Here is a 27,138-nt window from a genome sequence, read left to right on the forward strand (position 1 = left end):
TCTGGTGGCTGGCATCATTCTGCCCACTTCCCGTGAGCTCAGGTTTTCCTGGACCCGCCCACCAGACAGAAAAAGGAGACGCAACACAGTGATGAACTCATCTCTCTGTCAATGACTTCTGCCTAGATTAAAGTGGGGCTCCAGCAACTTCACAGATGAGATACAGATAGAGCCTGAAGTTGGCCTTCAACATGACACCAAAGAGAACAGCCAGACCATCACTATGTCCAATGTGGCCAAGTCATCAGATTATACACTGCCTGGCCCCCAAAAAAGTCACACGCTCTAATATTTTGTTGGACCGCCTTTAGCTCCGATTACGGCACACATTCGCCGCGGCATCATTTCGATAGCCTTATGCAATGCCACGAGATTTATCTCTGTCAAGAGTTGAATTCATTTTTCACCAAGATCTTGTAGTGATGATGGGAGAGTCGGACCACTGTGTAAAGTCTTCTCCAGCACATCCCAAAGACTCTCAATGGGGTTGAGGTTTGGACTGTGTGGTGGCCAATCCATGTGTGACAATTATGTCTCATGCCCCCTGAACCACTCTTTCACAATCTGAGCCCGATGAATCCTGGCATTGTCATCTTGGAATATGCCCAATGTGCAATCAGGGAAGAAATAAATCCATTGATGGAAAAACCTGGTCATTCAGTATATTCAGGTCGGCAGCTGACCTCATTTTTGGGCACATAACCTAGACCAGACCAACTGAAGCAACCCCAGATCATAACACTATATCCAGGTGGTGACATTTGTTGGCCAGGCAGTATAGATTGATGTGTTCCTATATATCCACATTCAATCAAATCACAAGATCTTCAGCAGAAGGCGTCCTTTAACTGGTGTCACCTTCTAGAAGTCGAGGTTGATGTTGGCTTTGACTGGCGCTCCTGCTTTGGTTTGGCTCTGTGGTCATGTTTTTCCTCTCTGAATCCAGTACATTCTTTTTGTGTATCCAGCACTTTGGCTGTCCAGGTTTCCTTCCCCAGTTAACATCTTAAAAATAGAATCCGTCGTCGTCGACAATCCTTGGAACAGATTTCTGGAACATTCGTGCACCACAGTTTGATTTTTTTTTATATTCTAGGATGTTCAGTTTTTGTTCCAGTTCCATGTTCTACCTGCCAGGATCTGTGGACTGGGTTCAAGCCGCGTTCGTCAGGACAGTTGCCGTCTTGCGGTGTCAGAGTTTAGTTTTGTTGGGATTTTTGTGAGCGGTTGTTCTTTCCAATGGAAATATGACGACTTGGCCATTTCTTTTTATTTGCACTGTGATTCATTTTCAGATCTCATGACTGAAGCTGAACTCTGCCATGCAGGTTAATACACAGCAGAAATACATCTACCTGCCAGAGGATTTGTAATGAGGTATAGCCGGTCTTGTGATTCAGGCATTTCTGCCAGACCACTGACCTCCTCCAATCCTGCAGTAACAACATCTGGTAAAGGACACACCCACCACCATGCTGATTGGACCATGAAGGGGCAGTAGAACACTGATGTGATAACATTTGTTTTTAGAGCTAGCAGATCAGCATTAGTAGTTTCTGATCAATAGCTCCTGGCATTGAGAATTCTGCCATACCCTAATGCCAGGTCTTCCTGTAGCCAAGACCTGTAATACTAACCCTTCCTAACCTAAATCTAACACCTTATTTCCATACTCGCCTCTTTTGGTTGGATACTCTGCACAGAAGACCAACCCCACTGCACCAAAAGATACCAGCACAGGATGGCCGGCATCCAAAATCTATTGTATAACAATGATGAGGTTATCATTCAGCTCTCCCCTCCTGTCAGCATGTTCGTTACCAGTGCACATCCCTCTCCCAATCTCGAGTGATGCAGCAGGAGGCTGTTATCAGGACAAATACAGATACTTGCACCTAAAAAACACATATAAAGCTGAAGTTTAATCTGCTTATATTTCACCCTTTCCTCGCTCATCAACATGATGATGAAATGTTTTTAAAAAACATTTCTGTTTTCTTTACATACCGTGTTAAGGACCCAGTGATGTCATCATTGAGTTTGTATGCTTTTCTATGCAATACAAGCAGATCATGGCTGGTGGGAGGGACCAGCAGGGTGCTGTACTTGGCTTTCTTAAAACATCACAGCACCCTTCTTCAGTACTCCTCTCAAGAGCCCTGATACAAGCAGTGGGCTGGTTTTTGGGAGGAGTTATGCAAATATCAAAATGACTTGATGGGTGAGTATCAGTCTGGATGAGTGAGCATTTCTAGGCAGAATGTATTTGCATGCAGACCACCTTAGGTAACACCCACATGGGATGCTGAGCCTTCATGATTGAAAGCGCTGAAATCCAACGAATACAAGGGGCAAGGCCAGGGACAGTCAGGCTGAGGAGGAAGCAGAGTTGACCCCAGAAAAGCGTTGGCATTTTTAATTTGGCGACCTTTATCAATAAATAATCAATTTGGACTCTACATAGTTTGGTGGTGCCCCGTCTGTTCTTTATTGAATCTTCCTTTTGTTTCGGAGTCCTTGTGCGAGCAACCTCATCGAGTCCTCCAAGGAGCAAAGATATCCCCAATGTGGATTACTGAGAACAAGTACACTTAGCGCCTCTTCTACATACGTTGGCTATTGTATTCTGATAGGTGGGACCTGCTGCTGATTGGATGCAGTCATTGGTTGCCCATCAATTTTTTCACCCAGTTCCTTCAATTTTTTCGATTGAAACATTTTTTTTTGAGCCAAATAGAGTCGTCAGGACCGCCTACGCTTCAAATTTTGGCTGATTTACTGGAATTACTGGTTTACCACTTTAGGGTGAACAACCAATTGGACCAGATATAATTGGTTTAGCCCCCCCACCACCTCACCCCATCTCCAACTTAACAATAGCATTGGAAATAATTGGTGGAAGCTCCCCCCGGTCGGACTCAAGAATCGTGTTTATGGGACCACGTGGAACTGCGAGCAAAATTTCTGTTTTTCATTTCGTCATATAAGTTGCTGCAGAAAAAACAGAGTGACTGTGCGGAGAGAGGAAACCCGATGGCGCTGATACCTTTTTATGACACTGGGAAAGTGATAAAGTCTAGTTGACTTCATTCATACCAGGTGCGTACAGTAAACCGAGCTCATAAATCATCCATTTCCTTCTGAGACAAGCGTTTGCTATTATTCTCCGGTGTCACTTCGCCAATAACTGAGCGATGACATAAACCGTTTTCATACTTGAAATAATTGGCAGGATTAGCCACAAATTGCGGCAAGCTAAGCGTGAAGAAGAGGCTCGGGTGGTTTAGCCGATAGTAACAGTAACATGAGGAGAGATTGAAGTTTGTTGTTATCATCGATAAATTAAAAATAAAAATATATATGAAGAATCCAGTGGTGAGCTCATTTCCCGGTATTAAAGTTATATGAATATGGAGTGATATGGATACAGGGCCAGATCAACATACTGGAACGCCAGCTCCAGGCCCACCACTGAAAATAGGCCCAGCCGGCCCAGATTGCCTAGGTATGCCCAATGACAATCCAGGCCAGCTGAACACAACCAGGCAGAGGTGGTGTCGGCTCCCTAATCAGGCATACTAGCAAACCGCCCGCTGAGGCCTCGCAGATCACCAGCGCCGCCTAAATAGAGCGCCTCCCCTGCTGCTTCCCAATGCGACTGACCAACAGCACCGGGCCCAGGCTCTTAATCCGACCCTGTATGGATGCACGGGATAGGTTAGAGCAAGGGGCAGTTCATTTTCTCAAAGGGCCACATGAGAAACTGGGACTGTTGTGGAGGGCCGAGCAATGGAGATTGTAGGTGTGAGGGCCCTGTTGCTGTGCAATTAATAGTGTGGGAAGTAGGGGCATCCCAAGGCCGGGTGTCACCCGGAGCAGAGAGGGGGGGTGACACCCCGCCGTGACGTCATCGCACATGCGTGCAGTCATCTTATTGATGGCGGCCATTTTGGTGAGGGCCACTGGTGACTGTCAGTCATTTTGGTGTCACCCCTCCCAATGGTGGCATCAGGGTGCAGGCCGCACCCCCCTTGTGACACCACTGGTGGGAAGTGTATTGCCATTCATTTGGATGGCACTGCAAAAGCACCTCCTGGCCACAGTGCGATCGACCACACAGCAACACGCACAGTCACAGGCTGGGGGCGGGTCCAGGATGACCTGGGCTCAGAGGAAATGGGTTACATATTGCTGGCCATCAGACTGAGGACATCTAGTGGCAGAAAAAAGTATTGTGGGGGGAAATCTCTGGATAGAAGGTGAATATTGCAGCAGAAGCTGGTTTTGTTCTAATCATTTTTTATCTTATTTTTGGCTGGAGTTCTGCTTTAAGCTAAAGTTGTCATCGGATATCTGCGTTTATAGTCAGTTGGAATACACTAGCTGAAAGTTAGGCTTGCAGTGGGAGTGTCTGCATTGTAGGCTAATTCAATTGAGGGGCCCTGACACAGAGTCTGTACAACTGCAATTATCGAAAAGTGTTGTCGGCTTCCTATCCGTATAACACAGCAGAGGGAGGGGGGGGGAGGATCATGAGGGTATTTGAATTCTCCTTTGGGATCCTATAGGTGTGCGGTTAGCTGTACATATCATAAACTTCCGTCTTGCTTGAAATTTGTATAAAAAACATTTATTTGTTACAAAGTTATTTTTTTCACTTTTTGGTCAAAGTGAGCCCCCAATTTGGCACCTACGCTGCTGGCTCTCCGCTTACGATAATCGAGTCACTCAATAGGTGAATGTCTTCTATGTGTGTAGTTAGGAGTTCATAGTACAAACTTCCATCTCGCTTGAAATGCTTTTAAAACATTTTATTTAGGAACGTCAGATATAGCCGACGCATTTCGGGGGATAATGACACCCTTCTTCAGGGCTTAAACCGCAATTTGTGATACAAATTAATTAGGGAGCCTTCAATGCAGCCCGAATTCATGCTCCCTATATCAATATATCCTGATTGTATCACAAATTGTTGTCCAAGCCATGAAGAAGGGGGGAGACCTTATCCCCCGAAGCGTGTTGGCTCTATCTGATGTTCCTAATTACATTTTAAATGCATTTTAAGCACAATGGAAGTTTGTAGTCTTCTTTCCTAACCCCACTCCTAGAAGTTGTTCATGTTTTGAGCGTTTTGACTATGATGATTGGAAAAATTACAGATCGGGCGCCAAATTGGGGGCTCGTTTTACCATAAGCTTAACTCCTGCAAGGAAAAAACATTTTATACATTAAAATCAATCTTTACTCTGATTGGTCCAGCTCTATCACACGCCTATTAGATCTCTTGGTGAGTGCAATGTACAGCCATATGGCATTCAGCTGGAGTTGCTCCGTCAGTTTGTTGCCATTGTTTTCCAGCGATCTCTCTGGAAGTCATAACGGGAGTTCACACGGGATGATAAATGAACGGATTCCTCGCCGTGACTTTTCCTGTAAACAGGGAATTAAAACAATTAGCTCAGATTGCACGCTGCTGGGGATGATGGCGCCCATCTGAGCGCCGTCATGATTAATTGAACCGCGTTCTGACATTTTCCTGCTTCTGTGTGTTTGGAGCGCAGCTTGCCCAGAAGGCTCGTATGGCCAGAACTGCAGCCTGACCTGCAAGTGTAAAAACGGAGGGACGTGCGACCCGGTCACGGGAGGGTGCCACTGTCCGCAGGGCGTGAGCGGGGAGTTCTGCGAGGACGGTAAGTGAATGTGACCGCAAGAACAGTCTTTGTTGTGTGTTGCCAATTTTAATCTTCAGCGACACTTTATTGCAGAAGTTGAGGATTAGACTGCTGTACTAATTGCAAGATGGATTATGTAGATCAAGTTTCCACCCAAAAGTGGATTTTCTGTTATATAGTAGAAGGTGGACTGAAAAAACTTTCACCTTCCATATATTTTTTCATCACATTTCCTTCTAAGAGGAAATTAGAGACTCTATGTGAAGGGCTGAAAGTGGGTGCAGCTGGGAACCTGCATGCATGGAAATTGCCGCCCATGCCTTCAAGAGTTAAAAGATGTTGATGGACCAGCTTCAAACCATCCCCACCCTAACTCAACCCAACCCAGCCCATCTCAACCCAACTCATGTCAACCTAACCCAACCCATCTTAATCCAACCCATCTCAACCCAATCCAACCCATCTTAATCCAACCCATCTCAACCCAACCCAACCCATCTTAATCCAACCCATCTCAACCCAACCCAACCCATCTTAATCCAACCCATCTCAACCCAAGCCAACTCAACTCAACTCATCTCAGCCCAGCCCAACCCATGTTAATCCAACCCATCTTAATCCAACCCATCTCAACCCAAGCCAACTCAACTCAACCCATCTCAACATAACCCATCTCAACCCATCTTAGTCCAGCCCAACTCAACCCAACCCATCTTAGCCCAGCCCAACTCAACCCATCTTAAGCCAACTCAACCCAAGCCAACTCAACTCAGCTCAGCTCGATCCAACCCAAACTCCATTTAGGGTCAACTTCCACCTTTAAATAAAAAATGTGGATGACTTTGTAAAGGTTTTAGAAAGATCTTCTTATCAATAGATGAAGATTGGCCTAGGGAGAGACCATGTGCAGGGATATGATAGTGGGCCCCTCCTGCACCTCAGGCCCCAAAGCAAATGCATCTAGTCAACACGCTGCTGGCCAGCTTGTCAATTTATCGAATAATACATAATTTTCGTTTGGACTCTTTTCTTTTTTTTTAGGTTGTCCAAAAGGTTATTATGGTAAGAGCTGTAAGAAGAAGTGCAACTGTGCCAACAAGGGTCGCTGTCACAAGGTTCACGGGGCTTGTCTGTGCGAGGCCGGCCTCTACGGACGATACTGTCATTTAGGTGAGACCATAGTCTTCTTGTCGGGTTGGGTTTCGCAGTAATATAAAGTGTTAAATGGTAACGGTCTTGGTAGGCCGGTTAATTAAAGGCAATACAAGTGCTGAAACTCTTAACTTTTCTGGAGAACATGCTGATCTGGGCTCCCTTCAGTGTTATCATGTGACCAAATGTCTAGGGGGTATGGTCACATGATCTCTAGTAAATAGAAGGATCAGTTAATTTGAAGTTCTGAACTCCGATTCAAACAGAACTCCTGTGACCAAACGTCCAAGCTTTTTAGGGATCTGAGCAGCACTGCAGGGAGCTTGCAGCTCCATTTTCTCCAGGTAAGTCTTTAAGCACTTGTGCTTCTCTGTACAGAGCCCAGGAAGGCTGGTAATACTGTTTTACATCAGTGAAACATTGGGAAATCATAAAGGTTTCCTATTGATAGATCCTTGGAAATGTTGCGCAATTATATTAATCAATTGATACGTCTGCATCACGTACAGCACACCAACTGAAATTTCAAGTCAGGCAGAAATGTATTCAGAAATGTATTCAGAGCAATACTCTAGTCTTTAGCAGTTCCAGCGCTGTATAACTCCCTTTCATAGATGGGGAGGAGCTAGAGTTCATGCACAGTTCAGGTATGCATCAGGAGGAGGAGGAGTTGAGGCTCTCGGAGGAAGTAGTTGTGGCTGCATACTTCATGATAAAGCAGTTAGATGGCCTTGAGGGCACGGATAGATCCAAAGGATAACTACACAGAAAAAAATAAAGATATGACTGCTGGGCAGTAGTGTTTACAACTGACTGGAGACAGAACTGACTGGAGTGACCCTTTAAATATCTGCAAACTATTTGCCATGTTACAGTTCCTGGAACGCGGCTCCCATTTACATTCACTTTTTTGTTTCTCTGTACTACAGCTTGTCCAAAATGGACATTTGGGTCGGGCTGCTCCAAAGAATGCACCTGTGTTCAGAGCAACACCCTGGAGTGCAGCAAAAAGGACGGCACGTGCACCTGTAAACCCGGCTACTTTGGGACATCATGCCAAACGGGTAAGTTTAACATCCACAAGAGAGATGTCTTCAACAGATTGTGGCCTGGCTCTGCTAGCTGGCTAGGTTTGTATAAATCTCAGGACAGGATGGACAGAATTACAAATCTTTTTGGCCAGGGCTGTAACTACAAATCATGGTGTCTCATCAAACAATGAGCATCAGCAAAATGTTGATGTTGGAAAAATATATATTTTGTCCCGCTTTAAATGTAGCGTGTTGTAATATTAGAATTATCAACTCAACTCATCTCAGCCCAGCCCAACCCATGTTAATCCAACCCATCTTAATCCAACCCATCTCAACCCAAGCCAACTCAACTCAACCCATCTCAACATAACCCATCTCAACCCATCTTAGTCCAGCCCAACTCAACCCAACCCATCTTAGCCCAGCCCAACTCAACCCATCTTAAGCCAACTCAACCCAAGCCAACTCAACTCAGCTCAGCTCGATCCAACCCAAACTCCATTTAGGGTCAACTTCCACCTTTAAATAAAAAATGTGGATGACTTTGTAAAGGTTTTAGAAAGATCTTCTTATCAATAGATGAAGATTGGCCTAGGGAGAGACCATGTGCAGGGATATGATAGTGGGCCCCTCCTGCACCTCAGGCCCCAAAGCAAATGCATCTAGTCAACACGCTGCTGGCCAGCTTGTCAATTTATCGAATAATACATAATTTTCGTTTGGACTCTTTTCTTTTTTTTTAGGTTGTCCAAAAGGTTATTATGGTAAGAGCTGTAAGAAGAAGTGCAACTGTGCCAACAAGGGTCGCTGTCACAAGGTTCACGGGGCTTGTCTGTGCGAGGCCGGCCTCTACGGACGATACTGTCATTTAGGTGAGACCATAGTCTTCTTGTCGGGTTGGGTTTCGCAGTAATATAAAGTGTTAAATGGTAACGGTCTTGGTAGGCCGGTTAATTAAAGGCAATACAAGTGCTGAAACTCTTAACTTTTCTGGAGAACATGCTGATCTGGGCTCCCTTCAGTGTTATCATGTGACCAAATGTCTAGGGGGTATGGTCACATGATCTCTAGTAAATAGAAGGATCAGTTAATTTGAAGTTCTGAACTCCGATTCAAACAGAACTCCTGTGACCAAACGTCCAAGCTTTTTAGGGATCTGAGCAGCACTGCAGGGAGCTTGCAGCTCCATTTTCTCCAGGTAAGTCTTTAAGCACTTGTGCTTCTCTGTACAGAGCCCAGGAAGGCTGGTAATACTGTTTTACATCAGTGAAACATTGGGAAATCATAAAGGTTTCCTATTGATAGATCCTTGGAAATGTTGCGCAATTATATTAATCAATTGATACGTCTGCATCACGTACAGCACACCAACTGAAATTTCAAGTCAGGCAGAAATGTATTCAGAAATGTATTCAGAGCAATACTCTAGTCTTTAGCAGTTCCAGCGCTGTATAACTCCCTTTCATAGATGGGGAGGAGCTAGAGTTCATGCACAGTTCAGGTATGCATCAGGAGGAGGAGGAGTTGAGGCTCTCGGAGGAAGTAGTTGTGGCTGCATACTTCATGATAAAGCAGTTAGATGGCCTTGAGGGCACGGATAGATCCAAAGGATAACTACACAGAAAAAAATAAAGATATGACTGCTGGGCAGTAGTGTTTACAACTGACTGGAGACAGAACTGACTGGAGTGACCCTTTAAATATCTGCAAACTATTTGCCATGTTACAGTTCCTGGAACGCGGCTCCCATTTACATTCACTTTTTTGTTTCTCTGTACTACAGCTTGTCCAAAATGGACATTTGGGTCGGGCTGCTCCAAAGAATGCACCTGTGTTCAGAGCAACACCCTGGAGTGCAGCAAAAAGGACGGCACGTGCACCTGTAAACCCGGCTACTTTGGGACATCATGCCAAACGGGTAAGTTTAACATCCACAAGAGAGATGTCTTCAACAGATTGTGGCCTGGCTCTGCTAGCTGGCTAGGTTTGTATAAATCTCAGGACAGGATGGACAGAATTACAAATCTTTTTGGCCAGGGCTGTAACTACAAATCATGGTGTCTCATCAAACAATGAGCATCAGCAAAATGTTGATGTTGGAAAAATATATATTTTGTCCCGCTTTAAATGTAGCGTGTTGTAATATTAGAATTTGGCCACTAGATGTCACTGAGCAGCATATGAAATCGATACTTATTAAATATGCTCCTCAGCTCCATCTAGTGACCATAATGCATTAGTACAACACACTACATTCGAACTGGGGGAAAAATTGATTAAGAACATTTGTTTTTGGTATTATTTGCTCAAAGCAAATCTGCAGATATTCACCGGGTGCAAGGACCCTGTAAACTGGTTATAAATAGTATACCTGAATGAAAGGCAAACAGCAGGAATGCTGTCAGCATAGTCAGTACACTACTAGCGAGCAGTGCCTTGGATTAAAGTTAAAGTCATAGCAACAATAATTATATTTTATATAATGAGAAAACGATTCCCTTGCACACAATTACTCTATAACTCCAATACAAATTCTAAAACCTCTTTTTTGTAGAGCTGCAAAACCTAAGCCATTCTATAAGGTTTTAGCAGAGGACACACTCTGGGATTTGTGACTGCATTAGGCATACAGGGTCCGATTCAGTCCATAGTAGAAGTTCAGAGGGCAATAAATCTTTACTGCTGAGATAGATAAGCGAATGCATCACACTGAACAGAGCCTGTTTCAATCAGATAGTCACAGAATCTGTGACTGTCATGATTCTGAGGTCACCTTGTATATTGGAAAGTTCACAGTTCAGTTTTCCCTAATGGGGCCCCCTTCCTACCTCAGGCCCCATAGCAGCCGAGTGGACTGCTATGGCCATTGCTACCCCGATGCTATATATATATTTATTTTTTATTTTTTTCCTATGTATATATTACATACCTAGAAAATATATATAAAAAAATATTAAAATATATATATATATTATATACATAACGCAGTATCTAAAATATATATTTTTTCCCCGCAGTGCAGCTTTAAAATAATGCAATGCAAATGGGAACATGTAACAATTATAAAGTAGGTATTATATATTGGGCTGTGAAAGTGGAAATACACTTTAAGGACAAAAAGCAGGAAACAAAAACTATTTACAAAATGAATAAAACTTGCGTCTTGCATCAGAGTATCTGTTGGAATTTCCAACAGATACTATATAAGATCCTTAGAAAGATCAGTGACGGTAAATTACATTTCTATTTGTGTCTTTCTGGTAACAGAATGTGACGCAGGATTTTATGGCGTCGGCTGCAAGAGTAAATGCGAGTGCCCATCTGGAGTGCCCTGCGACCACACGAATGGGAAGTGTCTGAGGCCGTGTCCACAAGGATACCAGGGGGACACCTGTGACCAAGGTAACAGCACTGACACCCTCTCTCTCCTCCTGACTCATACAGTATGCAGCATTACCTGTGACCTATCATGGGGTAAAAAAAAGTTTTTAAAAATGTTCTTGGCGTCATTTTCCTTCTGGTCAAATGTTCAATAGATTCATTCATAAAGAACAAAGTGGATGTGGACAATGCCAAATTATGAGCACTTGATGGAGTTGAGGATCACAGGAAATACGTACATATTGAGTAGTTGCTTTTGACATAGAATGTTACAATTGTAGAGACCGCTGGAGGGAATGAGCATATAAGAGTAACCAGTGACAGCAATTGAATTGTATCTCTTTACAATAATGTATTTATTTCCTTTGGTCCTCAGCTCCATCTAGAGGCTGTAATGTGATATGGTCCTCATTCACTCGGTTCTTCATGAATGAACCTATTGAAGAACATTCAACCTAAAGAGAAATAACACTAATAACATTTGTTTTTGCCCCATTATCACAACAGCTGGTGAAGGCGTGCAGAATGGATTTTCGCTGGAGAAGAAAAGCTATGCAAATTATGTTATCAATACACCCACTTAGGGTTTTCTAGGCTGTTTATTTGCTTTTGGTGCCTACCGAGTACCGATGCCGTGTATCCCAATTATCAGGAAGTTGGGAGGCGGATCATGACCTGTCGCCCGGCTTCCTGATTGCCTGGGAAGCCGGTGTTCTAGCGCAGGAATACCGGCTTCACTTGCCCAGGCTGCCCAGCTTTCTGACCCTGATTGGTCAGTAAACCAGGCTGCCCAGCAACAAGTGAAGCCGGCTTCCTAGCCAATCAGGAAGCCAGGCAGAACGTCATGACCCGTCTCCTGGCTTCTTTGAATGACTAGGAACCTAGCTTCACTTGTTGCTAGGCAGTGTGGCTTCCTGAACAATCAGGAAGCTGGGACGCCAATTAATGACGTGCCACCATAGCTTCCGGATTGGTTAGGATGCCAGGCTGCCTAGGAACAAGTGAAGATGGCTTCCTAGCCAGTCAGGAAGCCGGGCAGCATGTCATGACCCACCTCCCGGCTTCCTGATTGGCTAGGAAGCCAGCTTCACTTGTTCCTAGGCAGGCTGCCTTGCAGAAACTGAAGCCGGCTTCCTAAATGGAAAGGAATCCGGCTCCATGCTCCCACGTCACTGCCGATCAGAGGGAGATTTCCCCCTTACACAAGGTTATCAGAGGTAAGTATCGGAGCATTTGGGCGAGTGTGAGAACTCACCCAAATACTCGGTGTGGGCACCCATACCGATACTAATATCGGTATCAGTGCATTCCTACTTTATACCATAAAAATGGGATATAGTCAGTCAGGGCTGTGTAATAATAAACTCCTGCAAATGGCGCCTATTCCCTCTTATGAAGGCTCTTGAAGTATCCATTGTGCTCCCTGTGTGTTTTGTCACAGATAACTTTTTTTGGAAATGTATTTTTTTCATATACAGAGTGCCCGGCGGGAAAATACGGACTTAAGTGCCTGCAGAGTTGTCCGTGTGGTGGAGCTCCATGCAACCATATCGATGGCACGTGCCTATGCTCACCTGGCAAAGCTGGGTCAGATTGTTCAGAAGGTAAATAAAACCATGAACCGGCATGGCAAGTAAAACATTTATTCCTAAGTGGGATGCCTTAAAGTAAATCTGTGGTTTGCCCATGAAGGGTAAAGCAACATGTTTTCATTAAAGTACACCCGATCTCAGAGTTCAGATGAAGATTTGGTGTCATAGAAAACATTTAGAAATGTCAACTATGTCCAAGCAGTACCCTAAAAATGTATCTTTTGTCTGTAATGTCTGCTGAAAATAGCAGTGCCGTTCCTGGCAGGTGAGTGCGTCTGGGCACTCCTGTGCCTAGAGCCTCATAGTTGTATATCAGCATTGTTAGATCTAAGGCACTGCTGACTCTGCTGGTCTCATGAGATTTGCAGTGGGATTTGATGGTGTCACGACTGTACGTCTCACTGTTCTCTTTGCTGGAGTCTCTGACATGAGGAGGCAAAGCCCTGCCTCTACCAAGATGGCTGCCTCCACAGTGCAGAACAAGGCATGGTAGGTTTATAATGGAGAAAAGATCAGCTGCAGGGAGACCATAGGGAATACTGGTGACTAGTGATGTGCGTAGGCTTGTGAGTTTGCCCAAGCCCCCACAGAATTGTCAGTGACACATAATCCATCCTGGCCCAGTCAGTTGCGGCCAGGGCATTCACTGCAGCTACATGTAACAAAGGGGCAGGGAATGCCCTGGCTGCAACTGATAGGACCGGGAGGGGGGTGTAGCACTGACAATTTTGTGCGGGTTTGGGCCAACTTGGTTCGCACCAAGGCCATGCACATCCCTACTGGTGACTAGTCCTTTGCCCTCTGTTTTAAATATTTTGGGCACAGCCTCCAGAGTTCAGATCCTATTTAACTCCTGCCAGGTGCGTTCCAAGGCCGGGTGTCACCCAGTCTGGAGACCGGGTGATGCCCCGCTGTGTCGTTATCGTGTGTGCGCCATCTGATTGACGCCTGCTGGTGGCCATCTTGCTGATGGATGCCGGCAGAGCAGGAGGGGACGTTCACCCGGCGGAATGAGATATTCCACCGGGTCCCCTTCTCTTTCCTGACACTGTTAGGCTCTCAGTCCATGACTTTTTAGAGGGGGTGACACCAAAATGACTATCAGTCATTTTGGTGTCACCCCTGCAATGGTGTCACCCATGTGCGGGCCGCACCCCCCTTGTGAAGCCACTGACTGCCGCTATCCACTACTGCTCATACATCTATGGGTCTAAGATTATATATATATATATATATATGGAAAACAGAGAGGTTTGGAAAGGAAATGTCATTAGCATGTTGATGGGATGGGGAGGGAGGGACCAGGGAAGGTAAAATATAAGCAGATTACACTTTAGCTTTAATAATAATGAGGGGTACAAAGTCCTTGGAATGGTCCACACTTCAATTCCAGATTTAAAATGAAAGGGTAGAAAAAAATTGTGTTTACATCTTCTAACCAGTCAACAGAAATCCCAGCAATTGATGTCATCGGAATTTTTGCGTTGGGCGGCGTTGGGAATTTACAAGCCGCGGCCTCCAGCCTGCAAGGAATTAACGAACGTTGTTGTGGTCTGAGCTGTAAATAATTGCCATTCTTGTGCGTCTGTTACAGATTGCCCAGCAGGACTCTGGGGGCTCCGCTGCCGGGAGATCTGCCCCCACTGCGTGAACGGCGGCAGCTGTAACCCAGCCACGGGGGAGTGCGTCTGTACGCCAGGCTATAGCGGCAGCCATTGTGCGGATAGTGAGTATCCCCGGCGCTCAACTATGTCAGCTTAAAAAGAAAAAAATCACACAATCGCTCTCTGATGGTTTGTTATGGCTGAACTTCGGGCAAAGAGGCTGAATTCATATATGGGAGACATTCATCTCCGTTCTGATTTAACTCAGCAAGGGAAACCTCTAGGATCCTCTGCTGAAATGGATGGCACCCGAGTGAAAGGGCCAACTGCTATCCACAAGTAAAAATACAAGTTATGGCTATACATACACTTTAAAGGTGCAGTGTCATGCATGGTGTCAAGGACCAGTCTTACATAAGCCAACTGAAGTCATCTGGGTTGTACGGGTTGCACACTACATTACATAATTTACTGCAGTTCCTCTCTAGAATCCTGTTAATCCAGTTGGTGTTTTTGTTCCCTAGCCTCGTCATACCAATTTAGTTCCACTTTTGCCTCCTTGGCTGAAGGACGTATGGTCTTTGAATTTACACACATCGAGGACTGTTGAGTGAGGGAAAACAAAGATGTCTGTCCTTATTTATTACAGAATGTCCTTCTGGATGGTTTGGTCAAGGATGCCAGTCGAGGTGTTCTTGTCAAGATGACGGACAGTGTGACCCTGTGAGCGGAAGGTGCGCTTGCCCGCCTGGATGGACCGGCCATAACTGTCGGAGAGGTATGTGGCCAGCCAATCACATCATGGTCATAGATGACCTTCCACCACTGTATAATATATACCACCACAATGTGCACTAATCTATGATTACACTTAGCCAACCATTCTCAACAAGGGATCTTTTAGAGGTTGCTAGGGGCTCCTGGAGCTGTGGTCTGATTGTCTTCCTATCAGATGGTGCCTGCCGAGTTCCAGGGTCATCACTATTGGGCAAAGCCAATGGCATGACAGCTATGATTTTTTAATGCTCTGTTAATGTGAGGGTATAGGATATAAATCAAGATGGGGTTAGGTTAATGTTAGAGTTAGGGGGTTAGGTGTTTGTGGGGTTAAGCCTCCCCAGTTCAAATATAACTGCGGTGATAATACCAATGACCATACCTGCATTTGTACCCAAGTTGGCCATCCATTTTGTTTTCTGTTTCAGCTTGTGACAGCGGACACTGGGGAGCGGATTGTCTCAACATCTGTAACTGCAGCAACAGCTACTGGGGCTGTAACTCGGTGACGGGAGACTGTATCTGTGAACCGGGCTACACCGGGAGACACTGCGATCAGAGTGAGTTCACTGTGTGTCTACAAGGGACATTGCACTGTTGTTTTTCACTCACTATACCCAGCATGGTGCCCTCTGGCACCCCACATCTGTTCTTCCTCTTCCATTCCTTATTTCTTGAAAAGAAAGCTCTAACTTCAACCCTGCATGGGCAGAACGACAGTAAGGACAATTTGATCTATTTTCAGTGTCAGAAGTATATTATAAAGGGAACTGAATAGCATAGGAGCTAACCTGCTTTTTTAAAATTCTCCCGATAGAGTGTCCTGCTGGCTGGTACGGGTCGGACTGCCGGCACCAGTGCCAGTGTGACAACGGGGCGCAATGCGACCATGTCAGCGGAGTCTGTACCTGTGCACCGGGCTGGAGAGGGGCCTATTGTGAGCTCTGTAAGTATTTTATTTTATACTTTGTATACATGTGACCTCAAAATCAAGGCAGTAGGAGATTCAGTGGTGTCACCCATTTCATTGAGTTACCTTGGATTAAAGTGTGTGGAGCCCAAAGAATACAGCAAAGTGAAGAATTGTAAAATTGGGAAAGGAAAGTGATAAAACAAAGCTGGGCGATAATCCAAATTTCATTGCTGCATTTCTACAGCCTGTCCAGAGGGATTCTACGGCACGGATTGCACCAACAGCTGCAAGTGTGCCAATGGTGGTAGCTGTGACCACGTTACTGGGACCTGCATCTGTCTACAAGGCTGGATTGGTTCTACCTGCAGCCAAAGTAAGTACATTTGTTTGTTTTGTATAATGGCGGCTGGGGGGGATTAGACAAGTAGAAACAGTAGAATTAAAGTACTCCTCCCCTTTAGAAAAGATCACGTGACTAATGCTTTGGCATGGGTCATGTGACTGCAGTGGTGCACAGTCCAGCACACTGGTTTCCGCAGCAAAAGAACAATACTTCCTTTTCCATTTATGCTTTCCATTGAGCAAGATGATGAGGGTGGGGGTTGGGGGGGGGGGGGGTATATGCTATTTTCACCGACCACCTAACAAGTTCACTGACCATCTCAGAGGATTTGGTAGAACAATGTAACCGCACACCTCATACCATCTGAAGATATCTTTGTATTGTGTGCACACTTTCCAGCTCATGCATATTCTTTACACAGCTGTCTATGTCTTGTAGAGTGCCCAGAGGACAGATATGGAACTGATTGCAAAGAGGAGTGCCAGTGTTTTAATGGTGCCCGATGTGACCATGTCAGTGGGGAGTGTATCTGTGCCGCGGGGTGGACTGGAGCACTCTGCCAGGAAGGTAAGGCTTTCAAGAGGGCAAATGTTATGGATGCCTCCAATGATAGGCCTGCCCCTCAGTGGGTGCTGTGCATGGAACTGTATCTATTGCTAAAGCAACCAATAATTTCCTGTAGGTAGGCTCAGAAAATAAAACAGACCGGCCATTTCCTATATACTTTTCATGCATGAAATCCAGGCTTTGCTGATGTTCTAAGAAAACTGCAATGGTTTGAGTTATTTTTTTTTTTTCTTGAATAGTTGGTCCAAAGAATGAACATTTAATGCATGACAAAGGATTCCCAGGGCACTGTGTCTTAGCTGACGAGACAGCTGCCTTTGTCTGATTGACCTACTGATAAGCCGTCTGATAAGGGAAGAGTCACTGCTATGGTGACTTGGGACCTGCTAACAACAGGCAGTAGTGTAATAACAAAGGTTCAATTGTAAATGTGAAAAGAAAAGCAGAGCGGCACCTTCTGGACTAAAAGGAGAACATCACAATGTTGCAATATTTCATATTTATCTGTAAAAGATATTCTTTTTTCAACCTTTTTTGACCACACCTGACCACAATAAATAAAGACATTGCATAGAAAACTGCTAAACAATGAATTTAAAGTAAACCTATAATAAAAGGAAAATGGAGGCTGAGCTCTCTCTGGAGATAATAGCATCCTGACTGTCCTGACTTCAGTTGCGCCTCAGTCACCGTCCAGGAACAAGCATGAAGATCAGGAAAGTGGCAGTAAAGCTGGAATTTCTGATCTGCATCCTATTTTTGGGTCGGGGTCTCAACGTACTGAAGCCATTGGATCAGCTTGACACCCAGGGAAGCCAAGTTGAGGACAGCAGTGGCAGCCTGCATATATGTTTCTCAGTCCAGGTTTCCTGTAACTGCCTTCCAATTCACCGGCTTTCATTTTCCAGCCTGCCCAGATGGTTTTTATGGAGAGAACTGCCTTCAGCAATGCATCTGCAGGAATGGCGGAACATGCGACCACGTCACAGGACACTGCGCTTGTCCCAAAGGCTGGACGGGATTGGCTTGTGAACAAGGTGAGTCATTGAACTATTTACATTATTTGTGCGGCGCAGGGTGGATCACAGCCTTGGCCTCGGCATTTGGTCACAGGGGGGATCACAGCCTTGGACTTGGCATTTGGTCACAGAGGTGGATCACAGACTTGGCGTAGGCATTTGGGCACAGGGGGGATCACAGCCTTGGCCTCGGCATTTGGGCACAGGGGGGATCACAGACTTGGCCTCGGCATTTGGTCACAGGGGGGATCACAGCCTTGGACTTGGCATTTGGTCACAGAGGTGGATCACAGACTTGGCGTAGGCATTTGGGCACAGGGGGGATCACAGACTTGGCCTAGGCATTTGGTCACAGGGGGGATCACAGGCTTGGCCTAAGCATTTGGTCACAGGGGGGATCACAGCCTTGGCCTCGGCATTTGGGCACAGGGGGGATCACAGACTTGGCCTAGGCATTTGGTCACAGGGGGGATCACAGGCTTGGCCTAGGCATTTGGTCACAGGGGGGATCACAGACTTGGCCTAGGCATTTGGTCACAGGGGGGATCACAGACTTGGCCTAGGCATTTGGTCACAGGGGGGATCACAGGCTTGGCCTAGGCATTTGGTCGCAGGATGACAGCCTTGGCCTAGGCATTTGGTCACAGGGGGGATCACAGCCTAGGCATTTGCTCACAGGGGGAATCCTAAGCATATAGAGGTGTGACCATTTTCTCTGGGATCCAAGAACAATGGGCGATCAAAGAGCTCAAACAAGAGCAACAAAATAAATGCAGCAAAGGTTTATACAGCTGCTGCTAAGGGAACTCTGAGGGCAGGATGGCTGACAGGTCCTGTTCAGAGATCAGACCCACATTAGTGATTGGATTGAACCTTGAATTTGTGTGTAGAGAAGAGGAAAGGTAAAGTGCAGTCACCATGCAGAACAGTATGTATGTGTCATACAGATGTGTGGGGCACCCCTCCACAAACTCATATACTCTTCTCCTTCCAGAGTGCACTCCGGGGACATACGGGGACAGCTGCCTGCAGAACTGCACATGTCAGAATGGAGGAGTCTGCGAGCGAGAGACGGGGACCTGCGTTTGCCTGGCCGGGTGGGCGGGAGAATCGTGTCAGCATGGTGAGTGACAGGCCAGGCTAGATTCTTATCACTGTAGACTGTATGCACAGCTGGATTTACTCTCTCTGCTGCCTGTATGGACTTTTGATGCCCTTTTGATGTGCATGTAATCCCTAACAATTAACTTCTTATATTTGCTTCCTTTTCGGGAGCTTACCGCAATATTGGTAAATATTTGTGTGTTCGGTAAGAGCCATGCAACCAGTAATAGCCCATCAGGGATAATGGTTTACTCCATTAGTGACACAGCTTCAGAATTTTTTTTTAGTTCCTGGGGACGGGAGCAATTTTGTCAATTTTGTATTTAACTATAATTTCTATCTTCCTCATTCATTACACATATTATATACCGTTTTTTACAGGACAAAATGGGCTTTAATTTGATGTGACATATCCATATATAAATTGTTATTTTATTTTATAAAAAAATAAATGAAAAAAAACAAATTTTTCACAGTTTTGGCAATAACAATGTGTACATAATTAGTGTAGCTTACAGAAAGTAATTCATAATAAATTATTTTATTTGTCCTGATCTAGAGGGTATATCATATGTCTGGGATTTCAGTTTATTTTGGGAGCTTTAGGTTACGAAATACAAGGAGTGAAATTCAATATTAGTGTGGAACAATTTTAGAATGTGGTATGTTTGACTCATATCTTCGCTAGCCTCCTCGGCACTATATTTTCTTATCATTTCTTTATTAAACTTTTTGTCTTTATTTAAACTTTTTTTTAACGCTGTGTCTTCTGTGTTGCAGCCTGTCCAGAGGGAACTTTCGGAGAACAGTGCCAGGAGAAATGCCACTGCCACCACGGCCTGACCTGTCACCACGTCAGTGGCATTTGTGACTGTCCCCGAGGCTGGAGAGGAAAACACTGCGATAAACGTGAGTTATTCGTTTCTGACATTTTTTTCATTCGAAATAATAACATTCAATTAAAGAGAACCAGTCATGAGCTTGTACAAACATTTTTTAAAGTCATTGTAAACCTGATCACTTAAATCTCATAGAAACTGTAACATGTTGTTTTAAAAGGTATTTCAAATATTTGTAAAAATGCAGCTTTCAATAAATGAATCCCTGGAGATCCTGCCACAAAGGTCCTTGTTCAGGCACTTCCTGGCGTGACAACACTCTGTCTTCCAATTGTGCTTCTGCATTGTCACCCTGTCACATGGGCTTATGTATCCAGTCTAATGGAAGTTCTTTTCTTCTCGCTCAGCCTGCCTCCCCGGGTCATACGGCGATCACTGCTCCCAGCTCTGCAACTGCCCTCCGGGAACCGCGTGCAATCACATCACCGGCCAGTGTGGATGTCCTCCGGGATTCACCGGCAACGGTTGTGACCAAAGTAAGTCCGACCACGGGCAAGAGATCGCTGCATTGCCACAGCTGCCAACCTTGGCGACACCGAGCTCCAGTGTCCACATAATGAACGGAGGGCTCCCTAATGTGCACAAACACTCCGCTTCTAATCATGTCTTCTAGAAACTCCTTTCTATGCTTTCCCAAAATCATTTCATTCCTTTTTACGTATATCCCAGGAAATGCTGCCTCTGCCTTCGTTCAGAATCTTCAGATGCTGCATCAGGTCTGTCAGGTCTGCACATACTCAGGGACAGCCACGAATCTTCCTCCCCCTTAACTTCACTGGCATATCTCTTACTGTCACTCAGCAGGTGCACACATGACAGTTGCTGATACATTGTTGTCAGTTCAGGAAACAAAACATCTCGGAATGTCAGATTTGGCAATTTTGCAAAAAGTCAGACAACATGGCTTGTGATGTACATCATGTTATTCATTGTAAGATGTTACGAATCCTGCTATGTACTGACTCCCTTTTTATTGTAGAGCGCTGTGCAAACTTTTGATGCTATATAAATTCTGTATTTTATAATAATAATAATCATCCATCCATCAATCATCATCATCATCATCAATCAATCATCATCCACCCATCATCCATGTTCGCTATTGCAGATTTACCTTCACTTCCCGCCTGGTAAAACTGTACAAAGCAGTTGAGCAAAAATCTTCCCTAAAAGAGCCCCGGATAGAATTGATAAAGCCAATGGGGGAAGGGGGAGAGCGGGTTCTAATCCTTCTTCACTCCAACAAATACTAAAAAAAGGTTTTGGCTGGTGTGAAGCAGTACTTTGTCCATTCATGCACCCCGTAGCATGTACTTACCTTCCATTGACCACTGACAGTACTTTTGGGTATAGGGGACCATGCAACTCTTTTCCTTTGCTCTGGCCAATCACCAGGCCATAGTTCTCCCGGGGGTGACAGTCCATAGCCCTGTGCAAGTTGCGTTCCAATACCATAAATCTATTTTTATAAATTTTTTGGAGGGGAAAGGTGGTGAACAGGGCGAAAGGTAAGTACCAACACTCCAGAGGGCAGATTATCTATTTGTCTTGCAAGGGCAGAGTACAGGTCCTCTTTATCCTCAGACACAATTGTTAAACTATTCAACAATTTAAAAATTAAATTCGAATAACGATCTTTTTTCCTTCAGCTTGTATTCCTGGTACCTACGGCTTGAACTGCGCCAAGATCTGTCAGTGTCCCGGCCAGCATCAAGACTGCCACCCGGTGACTGGGGAGTGTATCTGCGCCCCGGGGTACTATGGACATACCTGTCAGTTGAGTAAGTGGAGTATCTGTAACTCTTCATGTTGATGGGGTAAGGACGGAGCTACACCAGAGATGTTACTTCTTACTTACTCCTCGGGGAGCCATTTGTTTTGCACTCTTTTGCTACATGTAGAAATATTAGTACCAGGATCAAGCTAATACACACATCCTGTGTGGCTCTACCCTAGTCAGGTGACTGACAGCAAGTGGTTCCATCTTCTAGTACCCTGGTGCTCAATATGCCAACTGACCATCTGCTTTTGCATATCCGCAGTCTAGGACCATCTCCTGTAGCATGTCTGCAATCTAGGACCATCTCCTGTAGCATGTCTGCAATCTAGGACCATCTCCTGTAGCATGGCTGCAGTCTAGGACCATCTCCTGTAGCATGTCTGCAATCTAGGAACATATCCTGTAGCATGTCTGCAGTCTAGGACCATCTCCTGCAGCATGTCTGCAGTCTAGTACCATCCCCATGTCGCATTGCTGCAGTCTAGGACCATCTCCTGTAGCATGGCTGCAGTCTAAAGCTATATTCTATAGCATGTCTGCAGTCTAGGACCATCTCCTGTAGCATGCCTGCAGTTTGTGGCCATATTCTGTAGTGTGTCCCCAGTCTCTGACCATTTCTTGTAGCATGTACCCTGTCTCTTACCATCTCCTGTAGCATATCCTCAGTCTCTGACCATCTACATTAGTATGCCCACAGTCTCAGACCATCTTCTGTGGTATGCCTATAGCCTCTGACCATCTCCTGTAGCGTGTCAGCAGTCTTTGACCCTCTATTGCAGCATGCATATAGTCTTTGCACTTTTTGACAGCTTTCTATATCATAACATTGTCTAAATATTATGTGCGGCCGTTTGGCGATATCAGAGGCCGCACTTGGGGCCCCCTATTGTAAATGAGTTGACCACTGCTGTCTTAATAGAAAAATTTAAATCATTAAAACATCCCACCCAACACTCTGAGCTGGGAAAAAAAGTCACCTGCATCTATATTTGCAGTTACAGTTTACCCTTAGACCCCCTGCAAAGTCCCACAAATACCTGTTGATCCTGCCAGTGAAGTCCACCTAATGCAGCTTCCTATGATGGTGTGGCAACGACGCTGCACTGTTCCTGAATTCAGAGCAGAGTTGTCTTATATAGGTCGTGCCTGCTTGCACTACTAGTATTTCTTCATCTCTGTACATTCACTGTTCTTGATTTGTCATGTTCTTCTTTTTTCTAGAATGTTCCGGTGGATTTTATGGGCGAAACTGTGAGCATCCATGCAAATGCAAGAACGGCGGTCACTGCGATGCCACCACCGGAGCGTGCCACTGCCCATCGGGTTACCTGGGAGCAGATTGTGGAACCGGTCAGTAGGATAATACTCAGGGTTCGGTTCCCGGGGAGGATGGGGTTATCCACTGGTAATAAAAGTCAGGAAAATATCAAAGCCCACCACCAGTAAAGACAGTAAAGAGTCAGACTCCATCTCATCTAGGAGATCTGGGCTCTTTTCCTTCCTCTGGTCACAACTGGGTAAGAAATTAGGGGAAATTATATCACTGGCAAACGTGACAGAGCTGCTAACCTTTCTCAAAAACTAGATAAAGAAACTTTTTGGCTGGGGTTGGGCTTCAATTAGCTCTTTGTGTGCATTCAGTATGAAATCTCTTGGAAGGTATTATCCAAATCAGGCCTAAACCTCAGAGGGCCCATTCACATTATGCATTGCGGTAATGCAATGTGTTATTGTGCTTCAAGGCAGCCTATTGATTGTGAAATGGGCTGGCATGGCCCTAAACCAATCAAAAAACTGATATGACCACTTAAAATGCGTGGTGACATAATGTGGTTTACGTGCTGCAGTAATATGCAATAAAACACACATTTTAACATGCATACCATAAGTGTGGGCCCTTTTACAGGCAATGCCCTAAGATTGGGCTACAAGCTATTTCTCATTTGCAATGCTTCATTATAAATTACTTTTTTGTTCCTCTTCAGCTTGTCCTGCCGGGCGATATGGGAAAGGCTGCGCTCATGCATGTCGCTGCGGTCCCAATGGTGCCTGTGATCATGTGACCGGTGACTGCTCCTGCGCTGCTGGAAGAACTGGTCTGCACTGTGAACACGGTAAGCCTGACATACTATTACTTCCTGTGGTTCACTGGGACTCAAACTAACAAAATAGCGGGATTCCTCTTGACCAAATACAGGAAAGAGCTCCAGGGGCCCTTCATTGATTTTCTGGGGGCCAATGAACAGTTGCCCTTTCTCTCCAGCATTTTGTAATTGTTCATGCGGTCTTTTATTTTGGGCTGTCTGCTTCAGGTTTGTGCGGGATTTATAATCAGAGCTACATTTTTAATTAATCCTTTTATAGATCAAAAACTCACCCAGGGCACACTTCTGCTTTGTACGATCCCCAAGGTGTCATTCATTTAGCTTAGTTACGCATCATTAAAAATAGCAGCTGGTTGGTTTTGGTGAATTGAGCACACCGGTTCACATGTCGGGATCATGCTGTAAATTTAAGGTTCCTGCAGCTCCTGTTGCCTTTGTGATATCTCTGCTTTTTATTGTAAGGATGGTGTGGAAGTATAGGAGCCCTTTGTTGATGATGCTTCATCATTTCACCTCGACAAGGGGGGTCCTAAGAACTTCCATTGTGCTAGTGTATTCCTGACGTCATCACATCTCCGCATCGGAGTGCTGGATTAGACTGAAGACTGAAAACCAACAGCTGCACACAATGGTAACAAAGTGGTTACAGGAGAACTATGAGGAGAGTGCTTTTCACTCACCTCATAGTTCTAGCCGACCTGTGACAATGAGACTATCACAGGTCGGCTCAGTAGATCGGGAGGTGAGTGAACACATACCGGCGTTCGCTCACCTCTCGATCCTGTCACTGCTCTCTGCCGTGACAGGGGAGGGGCTGGATTTCCCCCGCTCCGATCCGCCAGCGCTGACTGGCAGAACGGACGGGGGAGGGGGCGGGTACAGCTGGCTCTGCCTCTAGATAGGCAGAGCCAGCTGTCAGTCACACAGCTGGGCAGATCCAGACATAATTGTTGTGATCCGCTTCAGCTGCGGCGTCTTAGTATACCACGAGCTACAGCTCACGGTATACTGAGCCTAGGGTGACGGGAGGACGCTAGTTTGTGTCCTCCCGTTACCCTAAGGAGAACTATGGGGAAAAGCCCTAACCCCATAGTTCTCCTTTAAAGTGTAGCTAAAGCCAACATTTAGAGCCGTAGCTAGCTCCTTTTGCGCCCAAGGCAAGAACAGAAAATTGTACCCCCCCAACAGACGTGTGCGATATGTGATGTCATGCCCCCACCTCCAGGATTGAGGCGTGCATGCGCAGAATGCGCTGGTGGCCAAATCCAAAATAGCATAAAATTTGTATTGTTTGAAAAAACTAATGAAAAAATTTTTAGTTTCTGTTCATTTCGTCCAAAACAAATTTTTAGTCTTTGCCCATGTCTACTAATGTGTGTGCATGAGTGTGTGTGTGTGTGTGTGTGGGGAGGGTGTTTGTTTTATTTTTTATTATTAGGATTTTTTTAACTTTTTGGGGGGGGCTTCGGGGGAAATATCGGGGATCTAAACAGACCCCTGACATTTCCCTTTTGAAATAGAAGAGATTGAGGACACAGAGTCCTCTGCAGATACAGGTGGGGGAGAGCAGCGGGGATCCGAGGAGAAGCTGGAGCCTGTGCCGCTGTTCTTCTCACTGCCGAGCCGTGGCTGTGTTGGCCACCTGGTGCCCCTGTTGCTAATGGCGCCCTGTGCTCACCATGGCTCCCTGTGCTCACTTTCAGCTGCGCCTGAGGCGAGTGCCTCACTCGCCCCATGGGAGCTACAACCCTGGATATAGTGAGGAAGAGTTAGACCCATTAGGGAGATTTGCCCTTTCCATTTGCCATGGACACCATTGTCACAGAAATTGATGGGAAATCCAAAATGTACAGTTTGTTGGCTAAAGAAAGATCTTCCAATGGAGAAGCCTGTTCAGGTGACAACTGTCTGAATGGGTTTCCCTCACTTCCTTTTGTGTCTACAGACAGGAAGTAGAGGGAACTCTCCAATAACTTCATGCCAGCACAAAAACAGCCTAACCCTTCTGTACTACTTTATCCAAAACTACAAAAACTTTGCCTACACATATACTTTTATATTTAGGAAAGAAAAAAGGATATTACCTTCCATAACCCTCAGGAGCCATTCAAAGTCCATCGCATCCTGTAAAACCATGAGAAGCAGTGGAGTATTTATCGCTACATTGTTGTTGTCTCCATCTGACCCCACAACATAATGCCCTGAGCTTCTGGGGACTAACGTAGTGCTTTCCTGTAAGCTCTGCAGATGGGCTCCTCTGTTACTCTATGTTCTTTGAAGGTGAAGTGCTGCAATTGATGTTGGCATTTTATAAAGAATGATTGTGTTATGTGAAAGGAAACCCGCTCAGGGATTATGCAGGAAGGAATATCCTTGAAGAAGTACACCTGTGCTCAGGCTTGTGTGTCTCTAGGCTGAGAGGCTGAGATGTGACATTCGCTCAAACAGACCTCTGACTTGAGGCTAGAGGTTCTCCAAGGTAAGAGGTTGGGGGTGCACGCTGGGACTTGTATGTTGTTTGCCACAGTAGGCTGGTGACGAGGAAGCATGGGGCTGGCTTTCTGGCCAAACAGGATGCCGGGGGGCAGATAAATGACTCGCCGCCAGACTTCCTGATTGGCCAGCTTCCCGACCAATCAGGAAGCTGGGAGGCGAGTCATTACAAGTGAGCCATTGGTGATGAATTAGCATGGAGCGGGCTTTTTTAATAGTTACCCACCCCCAGACTTCCTGATTGGCCGGGAAACCAGCTCCATGCTCCCTGGTGACGAATGGAGCATGGAGCCGACTTCACGGCCAATCAGGAAGCCGGGCAGCGTGTATTGATTCACCTCCCGGCTTCCTGATACCGGAAGTTCCGGTATCGGGCCAGGCATTGGGAGCATTTGGGCGAGTACGTGTCCTATCGGTATCGGCGCATCCCTACCCATAACTATAAAGTACAAACACACCAAAACAGGCATAAAGCCTGGTGGGGGCTTTTAAAGTATGCAAACAAGGCCTTCAGTTAAAACAAAAACTTTATTAATAACAATTAAAACATAGTAGCTAAAAACATCACAAAGTCAACCATGAAGTACGTATGGTATATATAAGCAACAATATTTGCGTACCGATTCCGCAATGACTTACATGCAGTTTGAGTCCCACAATGTCGTGATGAAATAGCACAGAAGTGGTAGTTGGCACATTGATA

The 27,138-nt window shown here is 45.4% G+C and overlaps 1 protein-coding gene across 1 annotated transcript in view; it reads left to right on the forward strand.

Moving 5' to 3' along the window:
• MEGF6 (multiple EGF like domains 6) overlaps window positions 1–27,138 on the forward strand; it is a 201,423-nt gene that overhangs the window by 165,491 nt on the left and 8,794 nt on the right. Inside the window, exons 15-32 of the mRNA XM_018576690.1 lie at window positions 5,562–5,690; window positions 6,714–6,842; window positions 7,754–7,888; window positions 11,126–11,260; window positions 12,718–12,843; window positions 14,426–14,557; window positions 15,085–15,213; window positions 15,641–15,772; window positions 16,030–16,158; window positions 16,370–16,498; window positions 16,907–17,035; window positions 17,944–18,072; window positions 19,049–19,177; window positions 19,939–20,067; window positions 20,405–20,533; window positions 21,707–21,838; window positions 23,059–23,187; window positions 23,823–23,951. Coding sequence (XP_018432192.1) covers window positions 5,562–5,690; window positions 6,714–6,842; window positions 7,754–7,888; window positions 11,126–11,260; window positions 12,718–12,843; window positions 14,426–14,557; window positions 15,085–15,213; window positions 15,641–15,772; window positions 16,030–16,158; window positions 16,370–16,498; window positions 16,907–17,035; window positions 17,944–18,072; window positions 19,049–19,177; window positions 19,939–20,067; window positions 20,405–20,533; window positions 21,707–21,838; window positions 23,059–23,187; window positions 23,823–23,951 — 2,340 coding nt within the window. The remainder of the gene's footprint in view (window positions 1–5,561; window positions 5,691–6,713; window positions 6,843–7,753; window positions 7,889–11,125; window positions 11,261–12,717; window positions 12,844–14,425; window positions 14,558–15,084; window positions 15,214–15,640; window positions 15,773–16,029; window positions 16,159–16,369; window positions 16,499–16,906; window positions 17,036–17,943; window positions 18,073–19,048; window positions 19,178–19,938; window positions 20,068–20,404; window positions 20,534–21,706; window positions 21,839–23,058; window positions 23,188–23,822; window positions 23,952–27,138) is intronic.

This window comes from Nanorana parkeri, unplaced genomic scaffold, assembly GCF_000935625.1.
Source record: "Nanorana parkeri isolate BGI_ZX_2015 unplaced genomic scaffold, ASM93562v1 scaffold5, whole genome shotgun sequence".
In the NCBI taxonomy this organism is placed as follows: domain Eukaryota; kingdom Metazoa; phylum Chordata; class Amphibia; order Anura; family Dicroglossidae; genus Nanorana; species Nanorana parkeri.